The sequence below is a fragment of the Seriola aureovittata genome, chromosome 20, assembly GCF_021018895.1.
Source record: "Seriola aureovittata isolate HTS-2021-v1 ecotype China chromosome 20, ASM2101889v1, whole genome shotgun sequence".
NCBI lineage: Eukaryota > Metazoa > Chordata > Actinopteri > Carangiformes > Carangidae > Seriola > Seriola aureovittata.
Genome location: NC_079383.1, coordinates 11,416,182 through 11,429,586, shown reverse-complemented (window position 1 = coordinate 11,429,586; position 13,405 = coordinate 11,416,182). Strand labels below are relative to the sequence as shown.

The 13,405-nt window shown below is 41.7% G+C and overlaps 1 protein-coding gene across 3 annotated transcripts in view; it reads left to right on the top strand.

Annotated features, from left to right (window-relative positions):
• Nucleotides 1-13,405, top strand: part of oplah (5-oxoprolinase, ATP-hydrolysing) — a 16,889-nt gene extending 3,484 nt beyond the window's left edge. For all 3 annotated transcript variants that reach the window (XM_056364064.1, XM_056364062.1, XM_056364063.1), the window contains exons 3-28: nt 566-757; nt 1,365-1,479; nt 1,894-2,017; nt 2,695-2,890; nt 3,112-3,277; nt 3,459-3,597; nt 4,063-4,130; nt 4,724-4,899; nt 5,014-5,154; nt 5,294-5,406; nt 5,653-5,823; nt 5,980-6,117; nt 6,408-6,546; nt 6,858-6,970; nt 7,202-7,353; nt 7,517-7,677; nt 7,793-7,894; nt 8,024-8,198; nt 9,006-9,190; nt 9,305-9,451; nt 9,605-9,739; nt 10,800-10,949; nt 11,101-11,258; nt 11,379-11,539; nt 11,682-11,779; nt 12,035-13,405. In XM_056364064.1, the coding sequence (XP_056220039.1) occupies nt 566-757; nt 1,365-1,479; nt 1,894-2,017; nt 2,695-2,890; nt 3,112-3,277; nt 3,459-3,597; nt 4,063-4,130; nt 4,724-4,899; nt 5,014-5,154; nt 5,294-5,406; nt 5,653-5,823; nt 5,980-6,117; nt 6,408-6,546; nt 6,858-6,970; nt 7,202-7,353; nt 7,517-7,677; nt 7,793-7,894; nt 8,024-8,198; nt 9,006-9,190; nt 9,305-9,451; nt 9,605-9,739; nt 10,800-10,949; nt 11,101-11,258; nt 11,379-11,539; nt 11,682-11,779; nt 12,035-12,184 (3,765 nt within the window). In that variant the 3' untranslated portion in view covers nt 12,185-13,405. The remainder of the gene's footprint in view (nt 1-565; nt 758-1,364; nt 1,480-1,893; nt 2,018-2,694; nt 2,891-3,111; nt 3,278-3,458; nt 3,598-4,062; nt 4,131-4,723; nt 4,900-5,013; nt 5,155-5,293; nt 5,407-5,652; nt 5,824-5,979; nt 6,118-6,407; nt 6,547-6,857; nt 6,971-7,201; nt 7,354-7,516; nt 7,678-7,792; nt 7,895-8,023; nt 8,199-9,005; nt 9,191-9,304; nt 9,452-9,604; nt 9,740-10,799; nt 10,950-11,100; nt 11,259-11,378; nt 11,540-11,681; nt 11,780-12,034) is intronic.

Here is a 13,405-nt window from a genome sequence, read left to right as displayed (position 1 = left end):
CAAAAGCCTTTGAAGGATTAGAGGTCACATGGAGGTTAATAAATACAAGGGTGGTTGACTTGAGGTTTTAAAAGTTCTGCAGGTTGTTACTGGAAAGTTACTACACTTGCAGTTACAATCAAGGGCCAGATTTTGATTGGAAAAACTGTAGTAAAAAGTGTGGTTGAGCTTGAGATGTTCACATTTTTGCTATTGCTGTTTATGTGAATGGAGCTGGTCATTTGGCAAAGAAGGAGATTGTGTTCATAACTAACATCCAGCACATGAAAAGTGGTGTCATTGTCAGTGTAAAGCATACAGGTGCTTTTGTAGTTCACTAAGGTGAAAATGGAGAAGTTGTGTGTATCGTTTGATCATTAAATCAGTAGTTAAGCAGCAATTAGATAGATAGATAGATAGATAGATAGATAGATAGATAGATAGATAGATAGATAGATAGATAGATAGATAGATAGATAGTAATATCATGTCTTGTCACGTCTTTTATAATATTACACGTACGTCACTGCAGTATCGTAATAAGAGCAAATATGATATATACATATTTGTATGCATTTGTTGACAGGAAACAGGGCGGCTCTTTCCTCGCGACCAGCCTGTAGACACTTCACTTATTGGCTGGATCAGAATGGGCACAACGGTGGCAACCAACGCTTTGCTGGAGAGGGAAGGAGAGAGGACTGCGCTCCTGGTCACAAAGGGCTTTAAAGACTTGCTTCACATTGGCACACAGGCCAGACCAAAGCTGTTTGATTTGGTTTGTAATGATGGTTTTCTTAACACATGAATATGTACATAAATGTTTCCATTTAAGGGGTAAAGCAAGTACAGCATATTTGAGCAGATCAGCACCATCATGTATTTTTAACTGTACTGTATATGGTGTTTACAAGTAGCCTGGATAAATGGCTATTGTCCCTGCAACATAAGGTTGACTTATTATCTTGTATTACAGTAACTGAGGGCAGATCTTGGAATTTGCCCCCAGACCAGTTGTACCATTAATAGTTGAAATGGTCACAAATCTATGAAGCTGGTGCTCTCTTACAGAGCAAACTGTCACAAATGCAGCAGACGAGAAGGTTAAACAGAACAACATTTTAAAATGATTTTTCTCATTTGAAGTGGCATTCACATACAGTAGAGCATATGACAAACATATGACAAACACATGGAGATTTACCTAATCACTGGCTCAATTACACTCATGCTGCTATAAACTGACCCAACCTCCCACATGCATGTTGCAATATGTTGTGTTCTTTTCTTTTCTTTATATTACTGGCATGTACTGTTATATCAGATGTTTCTCTTAATGGTACACCTGTTTTGAATTCACATAACACCTGTGTGTATATTAACAGGAGGTTGCCATGCCTGATGTGCTGTATGAGGAGGTAATAGAGGTGGATGAGCGAGTCGTCCTTAGGCAAAATGGCTGCCAGCTGCCCAGGAAAGATCCCAAACGTATTGTCACAGGTGTGAAACACAACTATGCCATACTTTTCTTTTATAGGATGAGCGAGTCGTCCGTTAGCATTATACCTGCTAAACATCAGCATGTTAGCATTGTCATTATGAAGAAGGCACATGCACATATATTTTTTAATCAAGTCAAAAAATCAGTTTCTTTTCTTTTAACTCTGCTGCCCTCTCTTTTACTATGTCCACTTCCAAATGTCTTCCCGCATTTCATTGTGTTTCTGTTCTTAACACCTTCACATAATGTATCAGCAGTGACAGACATACAACAAATGCAACATACTGTATTTTTTGGTTGGTAATGGAGGAATGTAAGCTCAGTCCAGTGGCACACACGTGGTAAGCTGCTTTGTATGATAGCATTGCCTCAAGGCCTTAATGTGTGTGTGTGTGTGTGTGTGTGTTTCTCAGGCAGTACTGGGGATTCTCTGGAGGTGTGGAGGGAGCTGGATCTTGAACGTGTGGAAACAGACCTGAGGGGAGTTCTGTCCCGCGGGATCACAAGTCTGGCTGTCCTTCTGCTGCATTCATACACGTCAGTATTACAGCTTGTTTCTGTCCTTTCAGGCATGGAGGCATATTTATTCAAGCTATATTTACTCTTTACTTAGTTATCTTTTTTTCCTTTCACAGGCAATCTCTCTGTGCCTAAACAAATGATAACTTTAAGTCAATGCCCACTTATACTGCCCTTTTTTTTTGTCAACGTATGCGCAGCTATACAGTTCACCCTCTCAGTCTCTTTCTTGTCTCTGTGGGAGTAGTGGTATGTACACTGAACATGTTTGTGTCTGGTGTCCAATAGCCTGTTTCTATTGTATATATGACCCACGTGGATTACTAGGTGGAAGCTCATGTTTTTCTACCTATCTTTCTTACCTTCAAGTCTGCTCCCATTGGTTCCTAGAAATCCGAAGCAGTTTGCAGTTCTTACATCTTAAGTTTCTAAAAATGAAAGCAATCAAAGGGAAAAAAAGCACTTCCAGTAGTTAAAATTTTTTTGCTTCCTGTCACATGTCACAGACAAAGCACATGCATACTTTTCTTTTCATGGAGAAATGGAGAAAAACGTGATTTGGAGGCTTTTAAGTGATAGGAGGAACATAATGTACAATAAAGCAGTGGTGAAATTACATAAGAGCTTTATGATTGACTTGCATTCCAGCCTCAGTCTCCACCCTTTCTCTCTCTCCCTTTCTCTCTCTCTCTCAGATGGTCCGATCACGAGAAAGCAGTGGGGACTCTGGCACGTAGTCTGGGCTTCACCCAGGTGTCTCTGTCCAGTGAGGTCATGCCCATGGTGCGGGCAGTGCCTCGGGGCTACACCGTCTGTGCCGACGCCTACCTTACACCCAAAATTCGTCAGTATTTAAAAGGCTTCACCTCTGGCTTCAAGGGTGGCCTGAAGGTGTGTTCTGTGTATAGTGCATGTTTTTGTGTTGATCCCAAATACCACATTTTGTTTAGACAAATGCTTAGTAATACCTTGGAGGCAAAAATCAGGTCACTCATGCCAGAGACAGAGGCAGGATTTTCCAGATGTTCCAGTTGCTGGGTGTCAGTTTCAGACGCTGTTTCATCTGAACACTGAAGTGATCTCCTCCATCTCTTATTTCCCTCTGACCTCAGGATGTAGACGTGTTGTTCATGCAGTCAGATGGAGGCCTGACTCCCATGGAACAGTTCTGTGGGTCACGGGCCGTTCTGTCTGGCCCAGCGGGGGGTGTGGTGGGATACGCCATCACTTCTTACAGCCAGATGGAGAAAAAACCTGTGATTGGCTTTGACATGGGCGGTGAGTGGGGAGAATACCTTGAGCAAACACTGATTGCACAGATTATGTGAGGAACCTCCTGCTATTGTTTTGTAGTTACTTTGTTAAACAATTTACTGTGCATCTTGTTTGTAATAGTCTTTTATAGACTTCACTTTTCTTATCATCTTCCTGACTTGCTCTCTCTTCTTTGTCCCTCCAGGAACCTCTACAGATGTGAGTCGATACGCTGGCCAGTATGAACATGTGTTTGAGGCTACCACAGCTGGAGTCACCCTGCAGGCACCTCAGCTGGACATCAACACTGTGGCTGCAGGAGGAGGGTCGCGACTCTTCTTCAGGTCAGTTGGGCTGCATACATGTGTTTGTATCTGAAATATTTTGATGGGCTGTGTTTTATAGATCCAGTTCAATTTGGTGTTAAGTTATCACCAAGAAAAGTAAATTTTGTTTTTAGTTTTGAATAGTGACTACTTAATATTTCCAATGGATCTTGAACTCAGTGAGGCACCTGAGATATTTGGACTGTAAAAGAGTAACAAGTACTGAAGCACCTGGCACAGCTGTAACAGATTCATTTGAAATATGTTATCAGTCTTGTCAGCGTTATTGAAGTTTTGAATGCTTTGATGTAATAATTGTAACCTTGCCAAGTCTCTGATGTAAGCCTTTTGTAACTGACAGTAAGCAGGTCATGTACTCATGTTTCAATTTAACTTCATGAATTGATTTATTGAATTATCTACTTTAAAAAATTTGCTTCTTTCTTCCTGTTCTGTGACATCTCTCTTTTCCTTACTTCTCAGGTCAGGGATGTTTGTGGTTGGACCAGAGTCTGCAGGTGCACATCCAGGACCAGCATGCTACAGAAAAGGTAATAGGAATACATTTCCTCCACCATTCTTGAGCTTTTCCATTACACTTTTCCAATTATAATTATTGACCGTATCTGTCCACAACCTGGTAGATGGTTAACTATACATTCCCAGCTCGCTTTTCCCACCCTCTGTGGTTTCATGCACTCTTTAAATCATTATCATGCATCCAGCTGTTTCAACCGTCATTCATCCATGCAAAAATCCAGGCATGCAGAGTGGGAGTGGATTGTTAACCTGATTTAGCTCTGTGAAGGCTAGAGGTTGGCACAAATCCAAATGTCAGATGATATAACTGAAGCTTGCCTCTCAGTTCTCAGTTGGAGCTGTAATGTGTGCTAACAAAAAGAGACAGCGTCTGACTTTGTGGATATACCCTGTTGGAGAGTTGTGTAGCAGTTAGCTTTGTTTCATATTACATGATCTCCAGTGCCTTTCCACAGTTTTATTTAAACATTTCTCACAGAATGACCTAAAAAATTTTAAAGTACAAGCCTGAAACATCAAGTAAGCATCTCACATAAAAGCAGCCTTTGAACAACAGAGTCATGGTGAAACAGAATTATAGTTAATTCACTGTGAATTTTCTTAGGTGGCCCTCCTACTGTGACTGATGCTAACTTAGCTCTGGGACGACTCCTCCCTTCCTTCTTCCCAAAAATCTTTGGGCCTGGTGAGAACGAACCACTGTCTTTGGAGGAGACCATGAAGCATTTCCGTCATCTCACCCAGGAGATCAACCTCTTCTTGTCTTCTAGCCAGTCACAGGCACTAACATCTACTGAAATATTGATAAGAGCACCAATTTTCTTTTGTAAGGGAGTAATAATGAGGCTAATGTTTTTTTTTTTTGGTTGTTTGTTTGTTTGTTTTCATTTGAAGATTAGCGCAAATGGGGCCAAACACTCACACAAGAGCATGTTGCCAAACAGCCAATCAGAGATGAATGTGGAGGAGGTTGCCATGGGATTCATTCGTGTCGCTAATGAGGCCATGTGCCGGCCTATCAGAGCCCTGACACAGGTAATTTGGGTACTAAAGTTGTCGCTCCAGCTTGTTGAAATAATTATAAGGAAAAATTACACTGTATTTGGTTACATTTTTTTCTCCCTCTTGTCTTTCGTTCTTTCCCACCCCTCCCCCACATCTTTCACCCTCATAGGCCAAGGGCCATGATACATCTCAACATGTGTTGGCGTGTTTCGGGGGTGCAGGTGGCCAACATGCTTGTGCTATTGCCCGAACCCTGGGGATGAAGACTGTCTTTATACATAAGTAAGGTTGACAGACTGTGCTTCAGTTTTGTGTTTGTAGGAAAAAGACCAGAAAGAGAAGAAAAATTGCATGTTACTTACAAAGCTACAACACAGCAGAAAGCAAAGAGAGTGATATATGGGTATTAGTTTTTTTTTCAGTTTAGTAATTTGGCAGAAACCTGGCTGACAGTTTGCCAAGAATAGCAATAGACACATTCATTTAAAGTATGTTTGGCTGTAATGTGTCTGTGTGTGTGTTGTGCAGGTACAGTGGTGTGCTGTCAGCCTATGGATTGGCTCTAGCAGACGTGGTGGAGGAAGTGCAGGAGCCATGCTCGCTGCATTATGAGCAGAACTGTTTCAGCGAGCTCGACCGGAGGGTGGAGCAGCTATCAAAACGCTGCCATGATACACTATGTGCACGTGGCTTCACCAGGTCAGACCCCACAAAACACCACATTCTTTGAGGTTAACCACCTGTCCTCTCCAGCCCTGTTAACAAAAAATGATCCATTATTAGAACAATCTTAGTTGTAAACTTTGACATAAGCACACCAGGCTAAAGCAGTCTTGTGTTTCTTGCTCTCTTCAGCAGTCAGATAACCACTGAGGTTTTCCTCCACCTGCGTTATGAGGGCACAGACTGTGCGCTCATGGTTACAGCTGCCGGTTACCCCAGCAACGCCCAGTCCTGTCGAGCTGGAGACTTCCGCAGTGCCTTCACCAAACGGTTAGCTACATGTTTACTCATTTGTTCACTTATGTCACATGTCCTGTACTCACTCATGAATGAATAAATCATTGGCTCGTACACTTTGGCTCCTTCGTGCCTTATGTTTACAGTGTGAAAGCAAATGCACCATTAAGTTAATGTGTCATTTTTCCATAGACCATAAGCTTAGTAAACTTTGGAACTGACATTTATATACACTATTCATGCATTCATGTCTTCCCTCTAGCCTTTATCACTCTGTTTCTTTCTCCTTCTCTTATATCACACACCTCCTTTTTTCTTTCTAGGTATTTGAAGGAATTTGGATTCACTATCCCAGACAGATCCATCGTGGTTGATGACATCAGAGTGAGGGGTTGTGGAAAATCCGGTATCAAATCAGTGCACAAAACCAAGATGGGATCTGGACAGGCCAAACCGGTCACGGTATATGGAGTCACTTCACACAAACACAGACCTGAACATTTTGTGTACTTGTACACACATGGACAAACTCTCTCTTTTAACAGGACTTAGGAATCACATTGTTCAGACTTATATATATCTTTTCCATCAATATTTAATTTCCTCCCTTTCATATAATATATACATATGCTTTAATAAATACCAATCAATACATTTAGAAAAGCATTTACAGTGTAATGAAAGAGTAATAACAAAATCCAAACTAAATACAAAATACAACTTTCTGGTTTGGAAACATATGTGTAGTTATTAGTGTCTGTTCTTCTCTGTAGATGACCAAGTGTTACTTTGAGGATGGTCACCTGGACACCAGTGTGTATCTATGGGAGGAGCTGCCATGTGGTCACAGCATCCAGGGACCAGCCATCATCATTGACAAAAACAGGCAGGCATTTTCCACTTAAGCCTTTTTCAGACATTGAAACCTGCTAAATATGATGAAATGCCTTTTCACTACTTTACATCTATAGATGTCCATATACTTTTTACTTTTCTGCGTTTGATGTGAACTTGGTCTTTAAAGTGTTTCAAATGGCAATAGTGCCTGTATTCACCCTGCCTGAATATCTGTGCTTGCATAAATGTATAAAGTTTTTCCTGCTCCTTCCCCTATCAGCACCATCCTGGTGGAGCCATGCTGTGAGGCTCATCTTACAGAGGGGGGCGATGTTTGCATGACTGTAGGCTCTGACCCTCACTGTGCCCTCGGCACCGAGCTAAACACTGTGCAGCTGTCCATCTTCTCCCACCGCTTCATGAGCATAGCAGGTATACCAACAGAGAGAAAGGGTGGAAAGGAGAGAATGATGACAAAGTGAAAAGTTGTTAGCGAGAAACTAGAGTTAAATAGGGATCTGTGAAGCCTCGGTCAAGTTCAGTGTTAATTTCCTATTTACTTGTTCAAGTTTGTTCCATCTATCTTCCTCTACAGAGCAGATGGGCCGAGTTCTCCAAAGAACCTCCATCTCCACCAACATCAAGGAACGTCTCGACTTCTCCTGTGCTGTGTTCGGACCAGACGGCGGTCTGGTGTCCAACGCACCTCACATCCCTGTCCACCTGGGTGCCATGCAAGAGACCGTCCAGTACCAGGTAAGGGGTGGTTAGCTGTGTATGTTTTTGAGTGCAGTCGTGCTGCTGAAGCAACACAGTCCATTAAGGCACAGTGGCATAAAGTAAAGTTCTTTCCCGCTTTTTCTCTGTGCAGATCAGATCACTGGGCAACAAGCTGAGAGAAGGGGATGTCATTCTGAGTAACCACCCGTGTGCTGGGGGCAGCCACCTGCCAGATCTCACAGTCATCACACCAGTCAGTTTGTCTAGTTTTCTCTCTGCATCTTTGCTCTCCTCAGTATCATTTTTTCCTTTTTCTTACCTACCTCTCTTTTCTTTTCATATCTCTTTCTCACTAACTTCTTTCTATCTTTTCTCACCCCAGGTGTTTAGAAAAGGGGTGAGCGGTCCAGTGTTCTTTGTAGCCAGCAGAGGGCACCATGCTGACATTGGAGGCATCACTCCAGGCTCCATGCCCCCCCATTCCACCTCCCTTCAGCAGGAGGGCGCTGTGTTCACTTCCTTCAAACTTGTCACTGGTGGGGTCTTCCAGGAAGAGGGTGAGAGATGAGGAGATAAACTTAGAATGAATGTGAAAGGCTGATGAAAGGAAGCAGTGGACATAATGCAGAGCTGTATCTTATTGTCAAGTCAAGATAAAGAATCCTTGCTTCTTTGTTCAAATTACTTGGCTTAGAAGAAGTATTTCTTTGCAAATATACAGTGGATTTAACAGAGACCATGCTAAACCAGTCACTTTGCATATTAGAGCCAAGCAATATAACACTGATCCGGAAAGTGAGCTCTGTCCTGGGCTGCCCCCTAGACTCCATTGAGGAAGTAGGTGACAGGAGGATGTTAGCTAAGCTGACATCCATCATGAACAATAACTCTCACCCTCTGCATGACACTGTAGGGTCTTTGAGTAGCTTCTTCAGCAGCAGACTTTTACATCCTCGCTGTAAGAAGGAGAGGTTCCGCAGGTCCTTCATTCCAGCAGCTGTCAGACTCCACAACTCCTGCTCTTCCTGACCATGTGCAAACTTGCACTTTTTCATGTACATATCGTGTGTATTGTGTATATTGTATTTATTAGTGTATATTTGGTATATTTTTGTTGTATATTTCCATAGATGTTTATTCTATAGATGTTTATTTTTCTGCTGTGGTAAATGAATTTCCCAGTTGTGGGATAAATAAAGTTAATCTAATCTAATCTAACAAAAATAATGGGACTGAATGTTTACTGTCAACTTATGTGACATTCATCATTTTCTTTACTCTTTGTTCCCATCATGCTTTTCTCCTTGTCCCTCTTTTCCCCCATTGCATTCCTCCCTCTGCTTTTCCTTCCTTCCCCATATCAGCTGTAACTGAAGCTCTCATGGCTCCGGCCCAGTACCCAGACTGCTCTGGGACTCGTAATCTCCATGACAACCTGTCAGATCTGCGGGCTCAAGTGGCAGCCAATCAGAGAGGCAGCCAGCTGGTGGGGGAGTTGATTGACAGCTACGGACTGGCTGTGGTTCAGGCCTACATGGGGTACATTCAGGTAGGTGTGGCTCCTTGTGAAATAGTGTAAAAGAAAAACAAAAAATATTGTTATACTGAAAAGTATTAAGTACTGCGTGTTGTACTACTACAGCCTTTTGTGTTAATGTTTCAGAGTAATGCAGAGCTGGCAGTAAGGGACATGCTGAGAGACTTTGCACGTCGTCGACGGCAACAGACTGGCTCCTTGGAGGTGGAGTCAGAGGATTTCATGGATGATGGGACACCGATCAGACTGCGGGTCAGGATTAATGAAGAAGAGGTAAGCAGGGGGAATCTCCTCAGGATAATTCTGATTTTATCTCACACAATGTGTAGATCAACTTGAAAAACATTACAAACTTGCATTAGGAAGAAATCAGATCATTACTGAGTGTGAATACGCAAATAAACTTAAAATCCTCCTTTATTACAGGGCAGTGCGGTGTTCGACTTCACAGGGACTGGGACTGAGGTGTGGGGGAACTGCAATGCTCCACGGGCCATCACTCTCTCTGCCCTCATCTACTGCCTGCGCTGCATGGTCGGACAGGACATCCCCCTCAATCAGGTAAAGATGTTTTATCCTAGGAACCATTGGGTGGATCTAAGTCAATGTTGAGGTTTGGTTGTCTGTAGGGATGAGCAGGTTCCGTCCAGTTGCGAGTTGGTAAAAGAACTGGATCTGTGAAGCTCCGTGACCACCAAACCCGTTCGTCCCCATTTTCTCTCTCTCTCTCTGTTACACCACAGACACTGATGACCTACAAAACCATATGGTAACTCAGCTACACTGTTGTAAACAAACATTGTGTACCAGCTTATACGTTCCAGTGTCAGTGAAACAACTGCGAAATGCAATATGTAATGTGAATGAATTCATATTATTTTCACTGTGTTGTTTTTACCTAATCGTCTTCACAAGCCCCCCAGTGAGGAGCAAACGCAGGAAATGAAAAAATGAGTCAGGACAGGTTTGATGAATGACACAGAGCAGTAATAAAATATATGGTGAAAGCTGTACAGTCCTTCAGCACAGTAAAATATTTTTGCTTGGGTAATTACGAAACGAATGACGAAAATTACAAATAAGATACCCAACTGTGATGTCAACATGAATGGGGAAGCTAGATTCTTGAATATTAAGCTAAATCATTTGTTACACAAGTGAAAACACTACACTTTTTTTAACCAACAAATGTCTCCATTCCCCACCAGACAAAAATCTTAAAATGATTTGATGAGGGAGTTGAAAGGATTCTGACTCAATAAACGGAATCAGAACTGGAGAACTTCAATAAAATGCTGTCGAACTCCATCCCTAGTTGTGTGTGTGTGTCTGCGTGCGTCAGGCTGCTTTGAGACAGTCAAGGTCAAAGTCAGAACCAGATACCTACTACTTACCAGATACTGCACAGCAAAATCTGTGATTTTTTTCCTCTGCTGTAATGAAACAAGTTTAAAACTCATCATTTTAATAATCTGTTTCTTCCCTAACACTTTCTCTGTCTGTGTAGTAATTCATCATTCACCTAAAAAAAAATGAATTCAATTGCTTAAAAAATAATATTCAGTTCCATCTAACCACTCTTCATATCATTTTCATCATCTGTTTCCTTTTTCATGTCCAGGGTTGTCTCACACCGATTAAAGTCATCATCCCCCCTGGCTCAATCCTCCAGCCTTCCCAGAATGCAGCTGTGGTTGGAGGAAATGTCCTCACATCCCAGAGAGTGGTCGACGTCATATTCAGGGCGTTTGAAGTGTGTGCTGCCTCACAGGTAAAAAAGGCTGGATTTGTCCATAAAAAATGTTTTTTCACATTTAAGGTAGTTCAGTATACAATATATGTTTATTTTCCATCTGTCTTGGGAGAGATATTCTTATTATCCAGCTTAAATTTCTTTATATTGTCATTCTTGTTTCCATCAGGGCTGCATGAACAACATTTCATTTGGCAGTGAGAACATCGGTTACTATGAGACTGTTGCTGGGGGAGCAGGGGCGGGGCCAGGCTGGAATGGGCGGAGTGGAGTTCACAGTCACATGACTAACACTCGCATCACTGACCCCGAGATTCTCGAGAAGAGGTAGGACATGAGTTCAAGTTTGAGTTAAAGAAATTGAAAGCGTGAATTTGTTGTGTCCAATGGTAATGTTTTGTTGATATTATTGCTTTGTACATTGGTTCCTGTATGGTTATTGTTCAGGTATCCAGTGATTTTAGAACAGTTCTCTCTGCGGCCCGGCTCAGGAGGTGCAGGGAAATACTGCGGTGGAGATGGTGTGATCCGGAAACTTTTGTTCAGGAATGAGGTGGTTCTGTCTGTACTGACAGAGAGACGATCCACTTCCCCGTACGGCCTCCAGGGTAAACTCTCAGCCTTTTTTTTTCTCACTAAATGAAGCTAGGTTATTTATTGGTCTTTGACATGGTTTTGCATTTTTCCTCATAGCTAGCAGTCTCTTTCTTTCTTTTACTATGTAAACTTACTCACTTGTCTATTCGTCAGGGGGTGGGGACGGAGCAGCAGGGCTGAACCTGCTCAACAGGGCAGATGGCAGAGTCCTCAACCTAGGAGCCAAAACCAGTGTCAGCCTTCAGCCCGGGGTAAGATGTGAAAACATTATCAGAATAACAGTTACAGCTCTGCGTATTCCAAATACAAGAAAACTAATTTTGTTGTTGTGCATGAAAATGTTAAAGGAGTACAAATATAAAAATAAATAAATAAAAAAATAATTATTGTTTATTAAGAGTGTTAGCAAATGGAAGGCACCCACCAGTGCTGACAGAGAAACTTGAAATATTTTTCAGTTACTGAAAAGTGAGCTATTTTTTCTCCTTGTCTGTCTCCCCCTACAGGACATGTTCTGCCTCTACACCCCTGGAGGAGGAGGATATGGAGGAGAAGAGGAAGCAAACAGACCTCAGACCAAGCGCAGGCGCTTGAATGAGACTTTCCTTGAGAGGGGCAGTGTATTTGAATACCGAATGGCACAAGAGGGAGTGTGATAAGAAATAAGAAATCAAGAAAGTTAACAGAGAAGCCATAGGAGAGGAGGGAAACAGATGGGGAAATTATAGGAACACAAGCACAATGAAAGATGGAAAAGGAAAGTGAGGATCTTTGATAAAGATGAAAACATTATTTTAAAGGAGCAAGGAAAACTGTGGTAGCAACACTCTCATCATCATACTGTGAAAAAATAACCTAGATGTAGGCTAGCAGCTAGCTAACAGCTGTCATCATCTTAGTCAACACCACTAGGACAAGAATGTTTTTCGGTCACACTCTTGTAGTATCTGTGTGCTAACAAATAATTTCATAGACGTACATAATGTCATTCAGAAATGTCATAGGCCTATATTTTCAGGATTTATGAAAAATATTCTAACACAATGGTTGTACTTACATTAGTAGGCAAAGTGTTTGAATTCCAACAGCTCAGGCAAAGGAGCTATTTGTTAAGTTGCTCTATTGCTACATAGCCAACATTAGCATTAACAGTTATTTACTTAACAGTCTAGAGGAAACGTTCAGCAGCAAACTTCATTCCTTTACTTGCCAAGAACTGTCCCCAGCAGTGGAAATTTCTCTTACTTATTTTCTTGTACTGAAGTTAGTGTGCTAACCAGCCAGACCTAGCCCAGTTGGACTGTCTTGTCGCTTTCCAATACCGAGGTACTGTGGCGTTTAGTCGGTCCTGAAGAAGTTGCGCTGCTCAGAGGGCGTATTATAACCTCTTGTATACACAACAATGGCTGAAGCTGCTCCAAAGACTGGTAAGTAAACAGCTGTTAATGCTAATGCTGGCTATGTAGCAATAGCAAAACTCCCAAATAGCTCCTTTAAAGCTGTCTACAACAAACTATACATGGCATCAAAAACATTTCTGTGATCGATGCATAAAAAGTGTTGCTCAGTTAAAACATTCCACTTGTTAATTAGATGTTTTTATTAGAGTGACTCTGGGCATGTTTAGTAGTCCCATTTTGATAATACATATTACAAGGTATGTTTACAACAACCAGTATTTTATTCTGACTCCAAATTTGCCATTATATTTTTGCCTACTGAAATGTTTTCCAGTTATTGAATTAATTATGGTTTAAGTATGTAAGATTAAGTAAACCTGTTTTAACTACAACAGCCACTTATCTAACACCACAACTTGGATGTTCTTCTATTAGGCTATTTCATCAGAAAAGACAAATAAACCCCATTTCTACCAA